We start from the raw sequence: 21,574 nt of genomic DNA on the forward strand, positions 1-21,574 counted from the left end.
CAAAGAGTCATAGAGATGGGCAGCACAGAAACAGACCCTTCAGTCCAACTCGTCCATGCTGACCAGATATCCTAACCTAATCTAGTCCCATTTTCCAGCACCTGGCCCATATCCCTCTAAACCTTTTCCATTCATATAGCCATACAGATACCTTTTAAATGTTGCAATTGTATCAGCCTCCACCATTTCCTCTGGCAACTCATTCCATACACGTACCACGTGCGTGAAAAAGTTGCCCCTTAGATCCCTTTTATATTTTTTTCCTTTCACCCTACACCTATGCCCTCTAGTTCTGGACTCCCTCACCCCAGGGAAAAGACTTTGTCTATTTATCCTATCCATGCCCCTCATGATTTTATTAACCTCTATGAGGTCACCCCTCATCCTTCGATGCTCTAGGGAAAACAGCCCCAGCCTGTTCAGCCTTTGCCGATAGCTCAAATCCTCCAACCATGGCAACATCCTTGTAAATCTTTTCTGAACCCTTTTACGTTTCACAACATCCTTCTGATAGGAAGGAAGGAGACCTGAACTGCACACAATATTCCAAAAGTGGCCTAACAACATCCTGTACAGCTGCAACATGACCTCCCAACTCCTATACTCAATGCTCTGACCAATAAAAGAAAGCATACCAAATCCTTCTTCACTATAGCCTCTGACTGCTCTTGTGGCCACAGTATTTATGGAACTGATCCAGTTCAATTTCTAGTTCACGAGATAATTGCAACTTGGATAAATAGTCTGATGGTCCAGATTTCACTTCTCTTGCTTGTAGATCAATAAAGCTACATGGAAGAACGTAGGATTATCTTCAGCATTTGTCTAAGAGGTAGCATGTTCACTGGAGGACTACACTCGCTCAGAATTTCCATAACTTAAAGCAATAGTTTCCCAGCTCAGCAATCTATCTAGGGGTAATTAACCACTCCTTTCATAAATCTGATTTTAGCATCTGCTTATAGCAATGTGATTGTAATGTGATACCTCACTCTGACATCATGGTTACCCCCGACCCACAATAAAATATACTTTTGATCAGTTCCTTCCCCATTATAACTCCACTCCCTCCTCAACTTTACGTAAAATAAGCACAGGTCTCTGTAGAGACACAGCATGAACCAAGCAGATCACCCAATTAATGTTAAGTCTGGCCCAGGATACAGACCTGAGTTTACACACAGTCATCAAATGCAGAGTTGTGAAAATTTCCAGCTCTGTAGAATTTTCAAACTGTCTGTCCAGTTGTAAGATTTTTGTTGATGAAGCATGGCGCTGGAAAAAGCACAGCAGGTAGGCAGTATCCGAGGAGCAAGAGAGTTGACATTTTGGGCAGGATGCTTCTTCAGGAGTGGGGTGTAGGAAGAGGGCTGAGTGATAAATTGGGGAGAGGTGGCTAAGGGGAAGGTAGGCAATAGGTGGGTGAAAATAGGAGGTGACAGTGATAGATTGGTGGGAAGGGTGGAGTGGATAAGTGGGAAGCAAGATGGACAGGTATGTCAGGTCAAAAGGTGGATCTGATTCAGAGGATTAGATCTGGGATGGGGTGGGCAGAGGGGAGATTTGGAAACTGGCGAATTCAATGTTCATGCAATGTGGTTGTGGGTTCCTGAGGCAGAAGATGAGGTATTCCTTCTCCAGTTTGACGGTGGCCTTGTATAGGCAGTGGAGGAGGCTCAGAATGGATATGTCTTCTGGGGAGTGGGAGGGGGAGTTCAAGTGGATGGCCATGGGAAGGTGGGGGTAGGTTTGTACGTATGTACCAGAGATGTTCCCTGAACCATTCAGTGAGTTTGCATTTGATCTCGCCGATGTTCAATTACTTCAGCAGCTTACCATTCTTGTTAAGGTTTTGAATGGCTTTCAGCAGTGCATTAATGTGCACAATGGAAGATTGATAGTGTTTATTAGTAATAGAGATGTAGAGATCAAAAGTATGGCTCCTACATTCAGGGTGGCTTATAACCAGGGACAGTTGTTCTTAACAATTCCTTCAGGCTGTTGCTCTTTCTCCTGGTCTGAATGTGGTTCAGAATCCCCCTAATTACATTTTCAGTATTGAGTGCTATACATCCCAAGTGCAGCCTTACCACACTGCCTTCAATCATTCTTCCTCCTTCTCTTCCCAAGGTAACAGGGAATCTCCAATTGAAATTAAGCCAATCTTAAATTATTCTTTGCAGATTGGGAAATTTTGCACACTTCCATACTTCACTGACAGTCAAAAGATAAGCTACAGTCAGTTGCAGTTCATTGCTGAAAATATTAGAGTTGAAAAGAAAGTTATTCTTGCCTCTTCTTCAACACACTGTCACTCACGAATATCATTCATACTTTTTTTTTCTCCAGATATCCTAGTCATCTTCTTCAAACTAAACAAATGAAAGTATTACCCAAATGCATGAATGCTTTGGCATTTCCTGACAGATCTTTATCTCATTGCTTTATAAATCAGACATTTCCTTCTCTCAATCCTCATTTAGAGAGTGACTGCCTCAGTTCCCAGTCCCCAGCTACCTCATCATCCTGTGACATGTGACCATTATTGCAGTGAAGATAAAAACAATCAAATTCAATCAAATAGAAGTCACAATGGAAATAATACTGATCAGTTTTCATTCACATCCTTACGCTTTTAAAAAGTTAGAACACAGTTTAAAAGCAAGCTATTAGGGCAGTGAAAATTAGAGATTTTAGTTTGAAAGCTTGTTAGCAGAAAAATTATTATTCTCTCACTTCTGCTTCTACTTACGGTAGTGCCAAATTATTGTATCCTGACAATTTATGATGCAGTTTTTCAAATGTTAACATTTTAGATAGCAAATATTTTTAGATTTTGATTCATGTCTAGCTGCTGATTTTCCTCCAGTATGTCATCAAGTTGTAATTTTTCAAGAGTGACCTTGGACAGCAAGTTATGGCAAGTTATATAAACACAGCTCCATTGGAACCTGCCATTATCTGACTTTTATTAAAAAATGGACTGGATTGAAATGAGCAATGAGAAGTCTCACTGATTTTTCTCTTTACAGTCTGAATCACCAAGTTCAATTATTTTGGTCTAATGCTGTCCTGACAAAATCAATTAATTCAGATTGGGGATTGAATGAGTATAATACCCAATTATGAGCCATCAGCAAATCTTAGAAGACACTTCTTAAAGAGATTTCTTGTGTGAGTGTATAGAGTGATTGTTTAGGTGGGTCAATGGACTAAGGGAGAGATGGTGGAGGGTGTAATGGAAAAAGTATGGAACAGTGGGTGAGGATGGTGGAAAGAGAGGAGAGAGGGTTAGAAGAATAGTGCATGCCCGATAGGAGAGTTAGGAAAGTGGGTAAGATTGTGTCTTGTGAGGAGGATTCAGGAGGTTTCAAGTTGGTTTAAATGACTTGAGTGAGTGTCTGGATTAGTGGTACTGGAAGAGCACAGCAGTTCAGGCAACAGCTGCTCCTTGGATGCTGCCTGAACTGCTGTGCTCTTCCAGCACCACTAATCCAGAATCTGGTTTCCAGCATCTGCAGTCATTGTTTTTACCAAGTTGAGTGAGTGGACAAACTCTTGACAGATGAAGTACAGTGTGAGTAAGTGTGAAATTGTACACTTCAATATGAAAAACAGAAAGGAAGAGTATTATTTAAAGTGCGATATGTTGAGAAGCGTGGATGTACATAGGCATCTGGGCATTCTTGTACACCAGTCAATGCACGTAGACAGAACGATGCAGTCAGTCATTCGGAAGGCAAATGGATTATTGGCCTTCATTGCAAGACAATTTGAGTTCAGAAGTAAGGATATCTTTTTGCAGCTATACAGGGCCTTGGTGAGACCACATATGGAATATTACGTGCAGTTTTGGTTTCCATACCTAAGAAAGGATATACTCAGTTCACTAAGCTGATAACGGGAAAGACAGACTGACCAATGGGGACAGATTTGTTTTACCTAGGCCTGTATTCACTGGAGTTTAGCTGGATAGGAGGGGAACTGACTGAAATGTATAAAATTTTAATAGTCTGGTCAGACTAAATGTAGAGAGGATGCTTTCCCTAGTTCGGGGGTCTAGAACCAGGGGATGCAGTCTCAGAATACAGGGTAGACTATTTAGGACTGAGATGAGGTAACGTTTCTTCACTTAAAGGACAGTGAACCTGTGGAATTCTCTACCATACAAGGTAGTGAAGGCCAAGACACTGAATAATTTTGAGGAAGAGATACATACAATTTTAGACTTTAAAGGTATCAAGGGGTATGAACAGAAAGTGGAAAAAAGGTATTGAGGTTGAGGATCAGCAATGATCATGTTAAATGGTCAAGAGGATCAAAGAATTGAATGGCCTACTTTTGCTTCTGGTCTGTACATTTCTATGTTAAAGGACCGGGAGAAAGTGAGGGAGAGCATTGAGGGAAGATAAGAGAGGAATTAAAAGGGTGGTGAAGTGATGTATTGGAGAGGGAGATGGTTAGAGGAAATAGCTGAGATAGGAAAGGGAAACTTTAGGCAAATTTTGACATTTTAAATGGTTTTTATTACCATCCTGGCATATGCACTTTCAATACATTGAAATAGAATCTTACAATTATATTGATTCTAATGTGAAATAATATTTGTATTACTTTTATTTAATCATGAATTAATTTCTGACCTTTGGTTTTCCGTTGATGGTGAAAGGTTCTGCCACGAAACCCAGTTGTTGCCTGAAAGATATTGTTCAAGTCTTCTTCCCAGAATTCTGGATCTAAATGCCTCAGAAGCTCTTCTATTGTCTCAAATCCAGCAATTGCCTCATCCAAGGACTCCACAGTCAGTGGTGAGGCAGTAGATGCTGAGCCATGCCATTGTGGCCCCTGTATTGAGGAGTACAATCAAAGAATATTAAAGTAAACCAACATCATTTGGTATAAAACCGATAGCAGCATGTCTAGCTATAGAATACTCTCTTATGTCAAAATGTCTCAGTGGTTCACACAATGATTTATTTTGAAGTTAGGCAAATGGTTGTTCCCTAACTCTAAATGTTCTAACATGCGAGATACACAACGCAGTAACAACATTTGTGTTCTGATAATTACTTCCAATGTATTTATTGATCAGTTAATCACTGTTGGCAAAGTCTGTGGGCCAATACTCAGCAATGAACCATGCTTACTTAAATCCATCTTTTCAAAAATATATCATCATAGTCATAAACTTACAGGTTTGCACTCAAGTAAAGAACAAAACACCAAAATACACTCCTGTAAAATCTTGAAGAAGGATTGTTTGTATTTGTAATTTCATTGATATAATATGATGCCTCTAAATTGACCAGCAAGGTTAAGAGCAGTCAGAAAACATACACAATTAATTAGCGGGTGTTTTGGAAGGAGGTCAGTCTTTTTTAATGATGTGGAGGTACCTGTGTTGGACAAGAGGGGACAAAGTTAAAAATCACCCAACACCAGGTTATAGTCCAACAGGTTTAGTTGGAAGTGTTAGCTTTTGGAGCACTGCTCCTTCATTAGGTAGCAATAGGAAAGCATGTACTTTCAAATAAACCTATTGAACTATAACCTGATGTGATTTTTAACTTAGTCGTTTTTTAACCAGTAAAATATGTTGCCTGTGGAAAACTGTTAATGGTCCATTTCCTTGGAAAAACAAATAATTAGCAGTGTATTCTCATATCATAACCAGGGCTCATTATACCAGTCCTGCATTTCTTTTTTGGAAATGTTAGAATAGGTAGTTCCCATTAAACCAGCAGTTTGAAGCCTGCAGCTATTTGTATGAAAACACGAACAATACTCTATCTGTAAATACCTTTGAATTTAGATTACTAATTCACAACAGGTGTGAGAAATTCCCAAATGTCTTGGACAGCTTCTCCACTTGACCTCACTCAATATTGGAATGATTTCACCATGATCGATGTTCAAAATGGCCTGCAATCTATTTCTACTTTGTACACGGATTGAGCTGATAATGCTTCAGTGAATCACGCTGTAAAACTGTCTTGTAAAAATCTACGTTACAAAGTGGATGAGATGAACAGCAGTGACTTTGCCACACATGTTGCAGTAGTTCAGTGTATGAATGGTGAAATACCGAATTAAGATCAATAATTCTTCCGCAGCTATATATGTGGATTGCATTCTTCATGAGCCCCATTATCTTGGATTTATATCTTAACCTTTTCTAGAAGGCATTTGTGTTGATATTATTCCTGAGTTAAATGCTAGTTAAATACAATTTAAATTGTTAGCTACTCTGAAGGAAAGTATTCATTCAAATTAGTGCAAAATATTCAAAATAAACAGGGAGTACTACCCAGAACTAGGAAAGCTTTAGTTTAATTATATTGTCAAATTTCAATTAATAATTTTAAAAATCTGAAAAACACATAGGTATTTTGATTTGGTCTATTTATTGTAACGTGTATTGTTGGAAAACTACAGTGAAAAGTGTTTTATAGTGTCGCTATGTCATCCTGAAACACAAAAAATAAACCAAAACATAGAATATAACAGCAGAAAAGTTAGGAAATAAAGAAAACGTGTTCAACTTTCCAGTCCTTCTTGCTAAGTACTCCGCCATGGGCCGAGTGGCCAGGCTCGAGCACTGCAACCACTGGAACGGAGTTCGCCATCTTCGGTGCCATCTCACCTCACCAACACCCTCAACACTGTGAGTCCTCGCTGGGCCTCACCAATGTAGACACTGTTGATGCCGCCCAGTACCACCCCAACTCGATTCCACCACCTCCATGAGTCTGCTTCAGGTCCCACTTTGCTGACGCAGCACCTGTTGATGCTGCCGGGTCTTATACTCGGCACAAATTCACCCCCACTGCCACCGCCATGATTCTGTGCTGGATGTAGAGGTTGTTGGGAATCCAAACCCTCCCTTGGACGCCATTGCCATGAGTCCATGTTGCTAGGTCCACTCGCTGCTGATGCTGTCATTGCAAGCAAGCTCTTCACCATCAGGCAAGTACAATAAAATGAAAGAGAAAAAAAAAAGAGCGAGGAGAGTATAAAAAGGAAAAGAATCGATAAAAGAAGTGGCCGAGTCCCGGGCTTGGAAGCCCTACTCCACCACCATCTTTTACACGTGTTTCAACATATTCTGAACTATAATGTTTTGTACAATAATCCTACAACTTTGTTGCTGTTTGAATGCAACATCATTCTTCTTGTGGCATTCTGGGGAATGTATCATCGCTATGCTAGACTGTCCTTTATAAATGCTACAAAACCAAAGTTCTGTCTATGTGCCAACTCCATCACAGGCTTAATTGACATTAACGAAGTTAGAAGGTGGCATTTCATTTTCATTGAAATTACATACACAACTTTGTTGCTCCCACTCTAGAAAACTAGGTTGTCCAGCAAAACCTAGCCTCTTTATGGGGTGTGGTGAATGATAACTGTGTTGGAAAGGTGAAAAATGGAAATTAAAGTAAAGAGTAGAGTAGCTATTAATTTGTTCCTCCAGGACCGAGGGTACTACATGAATAGCACAATCTACACACTGGAACAAGGCATAAAATGCATAAGAAGTGCAAAATATGCAAGTTACAATGTAATAGAAGAATGATAAATAACAGACATTTTTCTAGCAGCAATTCGAATTCGTGCAAAGAATTTCAGATGGGAAAGAGTCCAATCATACTGTGTTAAGGAGCCTGATGGCTTGGGGGAAGAAACTGTCGCACAGTCTGGCCATGAGAGACTGAATGTTCTGCTATCTTCTGCCAGATGGCAGGAGGGAGAAGAATTTGAGTGAGTGGTGTGTGGGGTCTTCCACAGTACTCTTAGCCTTTTGGATGCAGCATGTGGTGTAATTCTGTAGTGGCCTTCTGGACTGGCGATGAGGGAGAGTCAAATGGCAAATTAAACTAGCCCTTTATTGCACTTAATGATGAGAAAATAGTGCATGGCATCTGCCTATTTTCTGAATGAATAATGCCTCATATGGGGAAAAGTTAAAAAGCAGAAACATGGTACAAAATGTAATAATGGTCTCTTAAAGGCTGGGATAAGAGAAATTATAATAAGCAATGGCAGACAAGTTCAACAAATATTTTGTATCTGTCTTCAAAGCAGAAGACACAAAAAGCTACCAAACATGGTGCCAATCCAAGTGCTAATGAGATTGAGGAACTTGAAGCAGGAGAGGAAAGGCATTAGAGAAATTAATGGGACTTAAAGCCAATACCTTAGGTGTAATAGCTTGTTTCCTATGTGATAAAATAGATGCCGGATAGTGCTTTTTTGATCTCCCAAAATTTGCCAAATTCTAGAATTGCTCCCTGTGGAATAAAATGCTACCACAATAATCCGGTTATTCAAGAAAGACAGCTGAGAGAAAACCAGAAATTAGAAACCCATTAGCCTGGTATCAGCCATTGGGAAAATGCTGTGATCTAATATTAGATAGGCATTAAGATTAAGCAAAATGCTTTGTGATTTTAAGCAAGCATGGTGTTATGAAACAAAAATCATGCCTGACAATTCTATTAGAGTTTTCTGAGGAAGTAATTGGCAAAGTAAATAAAAGGCAACCAGTGGATGTCACATACTTGGGTATTCAAAAGACCTGGGATAAACTTGGATTCAGAATTATGTACCGCGAAATCTGTTTCAAATCTATTTTGTTTTATTGCCTTGGTATACCACAAAACAGCTTCAATGGGCAAATAGCCTCTTCTGACATAATTAACCTATGATGGAACATGCCTTCCATGTGAAGATGGGACTTTGCTTTCACAAGGTCTGTTTAATGGTCACTTCTAGCATAGACAGATACAATTACAACAGGTAAACTGGTGATAGTGAGGTCAAAATCAAATACAAAAACAGAAGTTGGTAGGGAAACTCAGCAGGTCTGGCAGCATCTGTGGAGAGAAAGCACAATTAATGTTTCAGGTCCAGTGACTCTTCTTCAGAACTTCAGAACAAGATCAAGTTTTTTTTCCCTCTTGTTGGTTCTCTCACTACTTGTCACAGGCCAATTGGTAAATAAAGACAGGGGATATATCAAGCTGGTCAGCAGCAGAAGGTTTCCTTGTCCATTTCTGGCCTAGTGCCATGAGACTTCTTGGGGTTCTGATCAACATTGAGGACCCCCGGACAACTTCCTCCTGACTGTAGATCACTGTGCTACACCTCAGGGATGGCAATGGTGAGGGAGGAGACTGGGGCATTGACTGTAATGGTTCAGTGAGAATAAATGTGAAAGCTATTTTTGTAGCTTTTGGTGCTAACTGTTAGTGAGGAAGAATTTGCAGGTTAAATTTGACAGGATTGCCTTTGACATTTTTGATGTCTATGTTGATGTCGTCCATTTTCATTTCATTCAACTTTTTTATAGATATTTGATACAGCTAAATGTTTTGCTTGGCCATTTCAGAGGACTGTTAAGAATCACTCACATTGGTGCAGGCCTAAAGATAGCAGCAGGCTAAGAAAGATATAACAATCGGTTTAGAATTTACAAATGAAAATGCACTGAACATGGTGAGTAAAGTTGGTGAGCTATAAGTCCTAATAGCAATGCGAGAATAATTTCATAATGGTAAAGGCTGGGCACTTGATATATGTAAATAAAAATAGGTAAAATGCGGAAAAAGGGAAGTGGGATGTCAGCAATGTTCAGGGAAAACATAATGGTGCTGGGTAAAAGGATACCCTTAGGGATTATGAACAGAAATTATTTGGTTCATGTGGAGAAACAAAAATGATGTTATGCTACCCAGGGATGTTTTGTATCCTGCAAATTGTGAGAATTATAATAGAGGAGAAAATCTGCAGGAAGATTACAGATAGACAAGAACATAAAATGGTGATAGTGAGAGACTTTAACGATTAAATCTTGACTGGAATAATGTTAGAGAAAAAGGATGGGGTGGGGGAAAGGAACTCTTGAACTGTGTTCAAGAGAACTTTCTTGACCAGCTAGGCTGGGGACATTTCTGGACCTAATGCTGAGTACTGAGGTAGACTAAGTGAAGCAGATGTCTGTGGGAGACAACTTTGATAAGCCTGATCATTGTACCATAAAGTTTAGGTTTGTAATGAAAAGGAGCAAGGCACAATCTAAAAGTTGAATGTCTAAATTAGAAGAAGGCTAACATCAATGGGTTGAGAGCAATTCTGTCTGGGGTAAGATCAAACTGATGTTTGACAGGAAAATCTGCAACGGAGCAGTGGGAGAGGTTTAAGGAGGAGATATTTCAGTTTCAGTACATTGAAACAAGAGGGGATGGGAGGGAACCAAAGTCAAGGCTCCTTGCATGAAAAAGGAGGGAGAGAAAATTGTAAATAAATAAAGTGTCTGATGCATGTCAGGTGAAATTCAAGAAATAGGTCAAATACAATAAATGAAGAGGGGAAGAAGTGAAGCAGAAAATAAGAGAAAAGAAAGCATGCAAATAGAACATCAGTTAAAACAAAAGCAGCCCGTTCGTTGGATTATGCAGCTGGTCGGCATTGCTAATCCTCCCCCTCATCAGATTCATCCTCGGTCTTCTCATCAGAGGATAGGGCTTGCTCCAATACATTCTCTGATGCTTGTTCTCTCTGGAGCATGGGGTTTTATATAAGACAGCATGAGACGACTTGAGCCGGAGAGTATTGAAGGGTGCAATCTGACCAATACAAACATCAAATTCTCATTTTGACCAGTCCGATAATCTGCTCAGTGATGGAGAGAAAGTGAGGATGCAGTTGCTGGAGATCAGAGTCGAAAAGTATGGTGCTGGAAAAGCACAGCAGGTCAGGCAGCATCCTTTCCCTTTCCGCCCCTGCCCCGAAACATCGACTCTCCTGCTCCTCGGATGCTGACTGACCTGTTGTGCTTTCTCATCACCAAAGTTTTCGACTTTGCTCAGTGTTGGCACTGGTGGAAGCATGGCTCTTATTGTACCTCCATGCCATCTCAATGGATGGAGTTTGGATTGGCTTCATTATCCAGGGGATATCCTTGTCACCCAGTATCCTGAACTTCTGGAGCTCTATCCAGAAATGATTATGGTCATGTTGCCATCAATCTCAGGATTCATAACAAAGTGCAGGAAATTCACTTTACACCAATCTCCAGATACCCTTCTCTGACAAATAGGCTCAAAATGCTAAATAAATTAAACTGCAAAACTAGCTCAAGCACTTTTTCTGCTAAAGTTAGCTACATTCCTACTTCCATCCTTTTTATCTGCTCCTACAATGCCATGTAATACTTGGCATGATTCCCTCTGAAGGTTTTTCCAAATGCACCCACTGGAAAATGGCACGGGCAATGTAAAATACAAGTTTGTTGGCTGAATTGTCCTTTAATTAGTTTATTTTTGAATGACAAGTTCACTGCCAATTTCACAGTGTACCTTACCTCTATATTGTCAGAAACCAGCAATGATAACAGCAAATTATGACCTAATGTCATCACTCTAGTATTCATGTAAACACGGTTGGGGGACAAGGGGGCAGTGATCTTAATTTTCAAACATAAAATTGACCCTCTGTCTCACCGATTCCAAAGATTTAGGGACAACATATAAACAGAACAAAACATTATAGCACAGAAAGTAATGAAAATGTAATGAGATGCAGTTTAGAATACAAGGATGCACTTGGACAAATACATGGATAGGAAAGGATTAGAAGGATAAGGGCCAAGTGCAGAGAAATGGGTTAACGTGGACAGAAATTTTGGTCGGCATGGAGCAGTTTGGGTGAAAGGGCCTGTCTCCATGCTGTACGACTGTATGGCTCTAAGTCATGTTTAAGTTAAACAAAACTCTCGTCAGATCCCAGTGATTACTTGTGCACAGCACCCTCCAGGAAGGTTACAGATCTTGGAGCATGTACAGTATAATGAAACTCAAATAAATTGCAAGGAGAGATTATGCAATATTTCCCTAGAATCTTCCCTAAGGTGCAGTTTGATCAGAGGTTTACAGGAAAAGACAGAGGAGATAGACAAAAGCTGTAACTATGAAAGCTAGGACATTGGACAGAGAGTGAAACTTACAGCCAGGCTTTAAAGTACTGGAATTAGGAAACATCTTTACACACAAAACATGGTGGAGTTTGGAACTTCCTTTTACAAACAGCAATAGATTCTTGATTAATTATTAAGTTTAAGTATGAGAAGAATAGAATAATGTAGCTTCATAACATTAGGTAAAAGAGTCGCCGTGATCTCATTGAATGGTGGAACAAAATTGAGTGACTAAATGGCCTTTCCCTGATCCTATCATTTAGGTACTTCTGAATTGTTAATTTATTAAGTACTTTGTCACAAAACAAAGGTTAAAAGTGACTTACCGAAACAGAACTTGTTACCGCCTCCCAGTTTGGTTTTGAGGGCTGCGGCTGTAAATCATCCTGAAACAAAATGAAACAATTCCCAATTGATCACCTTTCTTCTTTATGTTGTTTTATATCCAGCAGCTTTACAATAATCATGTTCTTTGCAGGTTTCCTAATATGGGAGCCTATTCATAGCACAGAATGCTAGCATTAAATTCATTAATGTCCCTCTAATGCTGTGATTTTGCAGCAGTGGTTGTGGCTTTCATAGGATAAAAGGAAAATGTATGGTATTGCTCACGCTTGAAATGAGATCGAATTATAAAGAAAGGAGATCTGTCTTTGGAATTTCTAAAACATTTCATAAAATGTGATGCTCTCAATTTTCTGGTTGACAGCTGATATTTTGATATACTGCGAGGCTCAATATATTCATGTCAAAACCCTCCATATAAGCACACTGAAGTGTTGCAAAATTAATGCTTAACAGTTTCATTTTAATAAAATTAGCTATGAAGGGATTCATTGTACCAATGTCATTATCGGCACATGGATCATTACATTTATTATTAGTCTCAAATCGGTGTAAAGTCTGACCTACATGGACGATATTGGGCTGTCGCAGGAGTTTGGTTGCCCTGAATGTGATGTTGGGTTAAATTTCAGAGGAATAACCAGAATTGCCTGTCGGATTAGATGCCGATTAATGGAATGTTGCAATTTCCTCAATTTTTCTCAGAACATTTTCCCACTCTCTCACAGCTGTTCCTTTAAAGTTCAAATATTTCACGGTTTCTTTTTCCTTTTCACAGATTTGTTTCGTACCCACAGCCAAGACTTGCCTGTCACCTACACATTTTTTTACCATGTTCAGACTCTCACTCATGAGTGCAATTCCTGTATAAGAAGATCTTCTTCCAGAACATGTCAATGTCTAGATCAAGAAAAGGCATGATGTGCTTGTAGAAGCCATAGCAAATGGATTTGTGTCATTGGTTATCCAGTTACTGAATTCTCCTCAGTTACTGGCAATTGCTATGGGCTGTTTTTGTGTATCTTCAAGGCAACAGAAACAACTGGAGCCAGTCCAGTTGACTCTGTAAAGTCTTTGACTTCCTCATGGCCATCTAGAGGCTTATGAACGATTCTGCAGATTATAGTCAAGAAGTAAATAGACATAATATAGCACACCAAATCAGACCTTGTTGCTTATATCCCAAACTCATTCATTGTTAACCTAGGGTATTTTGTGTCCCACTGACTGGAAGATTCACTCGTGGTATCTAGTGGTATGGTGGTATCTAGTTGGAAGGCAACTTCTCAGAGTTCTGGACATTGATTCAGGTCCCATGAAATCTCATTATTGGGCAAGGGAATGGACAAGGAAACCTCCTGCTGCTTAACATTTCCTTAAACTAATGAATCAGTAGGCCTCTATACTGGACACCACTTGGAAGAAGTACTGACAGTAGAAAAGACATGAAATGTACTCTGAATGGGGACTTCAATGTCTGTTACCAACAGTAACTTTTTAGGACTGTTACCTAATAAACTGGACAAGTTGTGAATGGCATATTTGTCATACAGGACAAATGTATGGACTCCCAATGGAAAGTGGTGGGAGAGCCAACAAGAGAGGAAAATCAATGTGACCTAACCCACCCAAGCCTACAAACCACAGATGCATCTTTCCATGACTGTATCAACAGAAGTGATCACAATACAGCCCTTGCAGAGACAATATCCTGTCTTTACATGAGGGAGGGGGCCCTCAGTGTAATGGGACATGAGCCTCATGCTAAATGGGATATATTTAGAAGTGATCTGGTAGCTCAAAACTAGGCATTCATGAAGCATGGTGGCTAACTGAACAAGTGGAATTGTGCTGAAGCCAATTTGGAATCTCAAGATCCTACAGGTTCCACCCTTCATTACCATCAAGACAGAGGACTCTGCTTCAGTAAAGGGAATAGGAGAGCATATCAGGGTCAGCACTAGGTTTCCTAAAAATGAAATGCCAATCAAATGAAGCTACAACTCAGGTCGAACTGTATTCCAAACAGCATATGCAGCATGCTTAAAGGCAGGAGTAAATGATCCCACAACCACAGATGAGAGTGAAATTCTGCAGCTCTGCTCCATCCAGTCATGAATGATGATGTACAATTAGATAACTAGCTGGGGGAGAAGATTCCACAAACATTCACATCCTCATTGATGGAGCATCCCAGCTCAATTGACAAGGCTAAAGCAATTGCACCCATCTTTAACTAGAAATGCTGAATGGGTGATCCATCTTGGCCACCTTCTGAGCTGCCAACCATCACAGATTCCAGTCTTCAGCCAACTTGATTCACACCATGCCATAATCAAGATATGGCTGAAGGCACCGGATACAAGAAAAGCTATGGGCCTGGATAACTTCCTAGCCAATATGCTTAAAAATGGTGCTTCAGAATTAGGTTTACACTCAGTTAAGCTGCTCTAGTCCAGCTACAATGTTGGTAACTACCTGATCAAGCGGAAAATTACCTGTGTAGATCACATTTGACCTGATAAAACTGGATAAAGCCAATTTAGCCAATTACTGCCCCATTAGTCGACATTCAGTCATTGGCAAAGTGCTGGAAGGTGTGACCAGCAGTGCTATCAAGTGGAACTTAGACACCTGTTCACTAATGCTCAGTTTAACTTTTGACTGGGCCATCCAGGTCTTACTGAAGCCATTATAGACAACAGAGCTAAATTTCAGAAGTGAGGGAAGAACAATTAAGTTTGACATGAAGATAGCATCTATGTGGTACCAAAGAGTCCTAGAAAAAATGGACTCAGTGGAAAGTAGGGGTCAGGGCACTTCTTGTGTGCTGAAAGCAAGTTCCTTGAGGTCCACGTATGGCTTCTTCTTCTGGTGGGTGACTGCTGGCACCACCCCATCTCTCTGAGGGGGAATGGCCTTCTCCTACTCTCAGCTTATCATTGATGCCAAACAGTTATATTATAGCAATCAAACACAAATCTGTGAACATATCCAGTAGACACCGTGTGCACTGGACCTGGCTCTACATGGCAGTTAATCTCTCCGTGGACACAGTCAGACACATGCACGCTGCAGTCAGCACAGTACTGATTGGTGGATTCCTCATTCTTCAATGCAGTTTACTGGCTGCATCTGACAAACCTGCCTGATGTCCCTGTGACATGTCTTCTGTCTGAGGCTAAGTGGGTGCCTGGTCTCCAGCTAAGTGCCAAGGGCCTCAACCGGTTGCAAGGTTACTGGTGATGTACTCAGTGGATTTAATACAGATAGAGAATTCACTGAGCTGAATGTCTCTGAGCTGGGGGAGGGTGCAGGTGAAAACCTTGCATCCTTGAAGGGTTGAGTGGCTTCCTCCTGAGTGGTTCAGGTGGAGCTGACCCTCTCTGGTATTGGCCTCTTGGGGCAGAGGTTCTCTGACCTCACTTGTGCAGGCATTAGCACCATTCAGAGGGTATTAGTTGTGCGAGAGAGATATATATTTTACAGGTTAAGGCTAAGATTTTATTGGTGATAATGGGACAGCAGCACAGCAAAGCACAATTAAAGTCTCGATAGGTTGGTTGCCTATAGAGGTCACAGTGTCCCCAGATGAGAGAGTGTGTTGCTGAAAAAGAACAGCAGGTCAGGCAGCATCTGAGGAGCAAGAGAATCAACGTTTTGGGCCGAAGCCCTTTATCAGGAAGGGCTCCTTGGATGCTGCCTGACCTGCTGTGTTTTTCCAGCACCACACTCTCTCATTTGGGGACACCAAGACCTCCATAGGCAACCATTCTCAACTCTGATCTCCAGTATTTGCAGACCTCACTGTCCCCAAATGAGAGGCCAAGTTCTCTTCCAGCTAAATCCAGGATTAGTTCCACATGACACAAGAACTCATGTTTCCCCCCACCAATTTTGGGCCTGTGTTTCCTGCAGTGAGACAAAGGGAGGGACTGAATATGACACAAACATTTGGAAGTGATGTTTGTAGTGATGCAGAAGAGGGAAAGCTGCTGTTGTGCCTCAGTGAGCGAGTCGGCAGTGCAGTGATGGGAGGGTTAGTAGTTTCAGAGTGAGTATGAGTTAGAACCACCAAGTAGACATGAATATTGAGAGCTGAACTCTGTGAGCCTTATTGACAAGCATGTGCAGTGGCAGAATTAGAGTGATTGGTCTCTGTGTATATGTGAGATAACAGAAAAAAAGATAGAGGCACTCATTATGGACTGCAGAAGATCATTGAGCTTCTTTCTACACTGCTATACATAGTTTTTTTTAACCTGGAAAGCTGCAATGGTTGCACTACATTTCTGTCTGGCTGGTTATCTTTGCCTCCTTTGTCAGTAGTGATTCCCTCCTCTCCCAAGACCCTGTCCATCTACATCTTTAGCTCCCTGTTGACAAACTGAGGAGCTAGGGTCCATTTTCTGGCCGCATTTATTTTGACTGGAGGCCAACATTGTGAGAGTCAAGGGATCAGGGAGCACATTTGTCTCTCCTATCCACCCAATTCCACAGGAATGGTGCTGTACAGCCTGGCTGGATAATTGACGTGATGAAGAGTGGACGATTGTGTGAAAAAAGTCACAAATCACAAACACCATGAATCTTAAAAAAACTGACTAAAATGGGGAAATTCAGCTCACAATTTCAAAATTGATGACTGACACCACACTTGAGAGTATCGCTGATTCTAAAGGGGGCTGTGAATACTTCAAAGGTGCCTTCTGGCGTGTGATTGTGTAATTCCACTTAGATAAATATGAGGTGGTGTATTAAGGTTGGATGAATAAGGAGATTGCTTAGTCCTTGGAAATAAAAATGAGACAGAAGTGCAAGGGGATCTCGGAGTGCAGACACACAAAATCATTAAAGAAGCAACACAGCTTAATTCCAAATGAAAAGGCAAAGATAGCACAAAGGATTATTTGTATAAGGATTAAACTGAAAAGTGGGGAAGTTATTTTGAACTTGGTTAGACCTTGGTCAGATCACACATGGAAGTACAGGGCACACTTCAAATGATGATTTCTTCAAGCAGAATTAGAAAATCTGGAGAAGATGCAAAAATTTTGCAAATATGATACCAGAACTCAGAGGTCATATCCAACAGGAAAGAGAGGCCAAATCTTTCTGAAAAAGCCTAAGGGGTGGCTTGTTAGAGGACTTTAAAGTTACAAAAGCATTTCACAGATTAAATGTGATGAAATGTTTTTAGTAATGAGGGAGGTAAACACAAGTGAGCATTCATGTAAGATATTCAGCAATAAATCCAATAGGGTGTTCAAGAAAACATTTACTCAGAGAGTGACTCAAGTATGGAATCCGTTGTCACGAGGAGTGTTTGAAGTGAATAACATAGATGTATTTTAAAAAGTATAGAATGAAATGCTGATAGGATTGAACAAAGACAAGTGGTCAAATGCTTTTGTGAGGCGTGAACACTGGATTGAGCCATTTCAGCCAAATGTTGTGCATTCTATGTAATGTTTTCTCCTCTCAAGCTAGCACAAAAGTGCACTTCCTATCCATCAGTCATTTAGGTTATTATTTGTGCATCTGGTTAATGGATAAAATGAACTACAAACACATACCTTTATGTCAAGGTAACTGATAGGCAAATATGAAAGCTAAAGCTGAAACTAAAGCTAAAATACCCAAAATATTTTTAATAAGTTAAATTGCATGTACATCTGTTGCTTTGATAACAATGCTACATAGAACAGTATTTTACAAATGACCTTGAGTAATGCCAAAAGACATTTCCAGAAAATTACATGATGTGTTTTCCCACATCATTTTTCATATGATGAACTCCAGTCCAAACTTGACCATCTGGAGCTGATGTGAAAACCTCCCACAGGGTGAAGGAAAGAAACTTGAGGGTATGGTGAGTCTATGACTGACAATGCAGGAATGGCATTATTCCTGAGAACAGATCATCTGCCTCCTCTCAGCCATAGGAAAGATGAGTCATCTGGGATGGAACGTAAATGGGGGAAGACACACAAGGTAGGGCGGGGTGGTGATGGACAGATGGTATTTATTCCAATATTAAACTAATTTTTATTCAGACTGAGATTAAAGGTTATCCACTTACACAACGAATTTTGGCAGACTGCTGGTGTATGGCTTCTCTCACTGTAGTACAGTTTAAGAATCATGCATGCAGATCAGTGTACCCTGTTCATGACACTCCCAGTTTACTTATAGGTACTTGTTATGTCTTTAAAATGAGCATACTGCAAAATAACTTTCATGACCAATTCTCTAAATCCCACCCACATTGATTAAGGTTCTATTCCAGGAGCACAAAGTTTATCTTGTGGTCTTTCTGTATCTGACATCTGGCCTGACTATAAATCATTTCAATAGAGTCTAATTAAGAAAGCTTGTTATGACATATATAGTAAACATTGTCAAATAGAAGGATGACCAGAATTTGATTAAAATAGGCATGAGAAAATGTATATTATCCAATAAATGACATGGCACTGATGCTGGGTTTCTTTAAGGGTAAGTAACCTGAACAGGAGTGAAAGCAAATAAAAGCAGTATCACTTGAATGGGCAAATAATGGAATACTTTAACATATGTATGCTGTTTTGTAATACTGATCCTCTCTGCTTTAGGTCAGTTGTCAGTACGAGCTGCTCCTCAAAACTTTAACTCTTTATGCAACATTTTCGCAATCTATCATCCCAGCTTCAACTCCACTTTCCTTTCCAAAGTCATTGGGCATGATGATACCAGGGCCATCTTTCCCAGAACACCATTTTTGCATCTCAGCCCTGGTACTATTATCAAATGGCTCTTATCAAAATCACAAATCGTATTCATTGGAACTGGGACAATGGTAAATGTTGTCTCTTTGACCTTCTCAGCTCATATGCCGCCTTTGGCACATGTGACCATGCTCCCCCTCCAATGCGTACCCCTGTCATCTAGCTAGGTGGCACTACATGCACCTGACTCAAGGTTTATATACGCACCCTGCTCCTCCATGTCCACCTATTTCACAATCATATATTGCCCATTGGCAACATTGGTAACAAAGAAAATGAAAGTTTTCACTGTAAACTGAAGACACAGAGTTCTTCCTCACTATCACCTCTCTCGACTACTCCATCATTCACAGTTACTAATTTGCTTGTCACACATCCAGTTCAGGACAAACAGAAATGTTCTCCAATTAAATATTGGGATAACCTAAACCAATGTCTTTAGTGCTTGCTATGAACTCCATTCTTGAGTTACATCTGTCTCCCTCACAACTGTCAGAGACTGAACCAGAGAGTTCTTTTTAATTAATCCGTGTGACGTAGGCATTTTTGGCTACGTCGTCACTTTTCTCCCCAGTACTAATTGCACTTGAGAAAATAGCAGTAGGTCTTCTTCTTGAACTACCTCAGTCCATGCTGTTAGGAAATGGGAGGTGGTGATGCAGTGGTAATGTCAATGGATTAGTGCTCCAGAGACCCAGGCTGATGCTCTGGTGTTATGTTTTCAAATGGATTCAAATCTAACCATGGCAGATGGTAAAATTTGAATTCAGTAGAGCAAAAATCTGGAGATAAAAGTAAAGTATCTTAATGGCAACAATATAGCCATTGCTGAATGTCAATTAAAAAAGATTGTCCTTTAGGAAAGGAAATCTGTTGTCCTTACCTGCTCTGGCCTACATGAGACTGCAGACCTATAGCAATGTGGGTGATCCTCAAGTGAATACACCTAGGAAGCTATTCAGTTCAATGAGTAATTAGAGATAGGTAATAAATGCTGGTCCAGACAGTGACACCTACATCCCATGAAAAAATAAAGTAAAAGTTGCAGATATTGACCCAGTGTTAGTAAAGAGACAGTAATATAAGGATGAGACTTTGAGAGGAACTTGCAGGTTGTGATGTTCCTATGCACCTTCTGTCCTTGTCCTTCTAGGTGGTGGATGTCATGAGTTTGGAAGGTGCTGCTGGAGGGGTTATAGTGAGTTGTTGCAGAGCATCTTAGAGGTGGTACACATTGCTGCCACTATTCGTCAGTGTTGGAGGGAATGAATGTTGCAGGTATGTGAGCAGCTTATCGTCAAGTGAGCTGCTTTGTCCTGGATATGTTTAACTTTTTGAATGGCTTTGGAGCTGCATTCATCGAGGCTAGTGAAGAGTATTCCATCACATTCCGGATTTGTGCCTTGTATGTGGTGGAGCACAGCTTCAGCAGCTGTGGTGCCTTGAGATGGGCTACCACATAGCCACACCATCATTAAAACTCTCTATTTCCACTTCTGTAATATTGATAGCCTCTCTCTTGCCTTTGTCTATGCCTCTGAACATTTTTATTCTCATACATGCCCAGCTTGCCTCCCATATTCAACCTTCCCGATTCTAATTTTTGCCAGTGCTAATAGTTCCACAATTGCTGCCATTGCCTTCGGTGTCTAGGTCCTAAACTCTGGATTGCCTAAATCCCTCCTCTTTTTCCTAAAATACTCCTAAATGTTTGGCCAAGCATTTGATCAAGTGTCCTAATACATATCACCTTATGGATTCGGCGTTGAATTTTGTGCCCTGTGAAATGTCTTGGAACAACATCTAGTGTTCAAGACATGATATAAATAATTTGATAAGCAAATAAAATAAGTAAATTCTTCTCTATAAACTCTAATAAATCAATCTTCTTACAGAGAAGAACGTCTATTATTTTAGCATTAGCATTTCCTTGTTACAACAAAATACTGCCTGCTTATTTCATGTGTCAGGATCAAATGAGAAAGCATAAACAAGCTGACAGCAGTTAATGCTAGTTGTAAACACTCTCACTGTATAAGTCACTGGTTTTGCTCACCCAAGACATGCAGCATGACATACATTCATCTTTCAAAGTAATTATTCTGAGGAACATGGATGGTATGTTTTACATTTTTTGTTGCTCTTTGCATGAGAAATGCATTTGATTAACATATTTTAGTTTTCAAAAAGACCCATGGATATATCTATGAAGTGATTTAAACCTCTATATTTACAAAGCTAACCTTCTCCATAAATTCCTGTGTATTTCAAGAGATATTCTATGAGAAACCTTGATACCTTTTCTTCTGGAGAAGTACAAATCTTTTCCTGAAGTGCTTGGCATCCGTTATCCCGTAGGATTCTCATTTCTCAGGCTGTCAGCTCCATTCACTTGTCCTCTCATTAACTCACAATGGAGACTGTCAACTCAGACTTGTCTGCATCATACTTAGACAAGCCTGCATGGACGTCTGAAACCCTCAGT

At 40.2% G+C, this 21,574-nt stretch overlaps 1 protein-coding gene across 2 annotated transcripts in view; it reads right to left on the reverse strand.

Moving 5' to 3' along the window:
• The window catches only part of pdgfd (platelet derived growth factor d), a 180,717-nt gene that overhangs the window by 35,546 nt on the left and 123,597 nt on the right, over nucleotides 1-21,574 (reverse strand). For both annotated transcript variants that reach the window (XM_043691812.2, XM_043691811.2), the window contains exons 4-5: nucleotides 12,304-12,363; nucleotides 4,644-4,845 (exon numbers count right to left, since the gene is read on the reverse strand). In XM_043691812.2, coding sequence (XP_043547747.1) covers nucleotides 4,644-4,845; nucleotides 12,304-12,363 — 262 coding nt within the window. The remainder of the gene's footprint in view (nucleotides 1-4,643; nucleotides 4,846-12,303; nucleotides 12,364-21,574) is intronic.

Source organism: Chiloscyllium plagiosum, unplaced genomic scaffold (genome assembly GCF_037043375.1).
Source record: "Chiloscyllium plagiosum isolate Xiang-an unplaced genomic scaffold, Cpla_swu_hap1 HiC_scaffold_6, whole genome shotgun sequence".
Taxonomy (NCBI): domain Eukaryota; kingdom Metazoa; phylum Chordata; class Chondrichthyes; order Orectolobiformes; family Hemiscylliidae; genus Chiloscyllium; species Chiloscyllium plagiosum.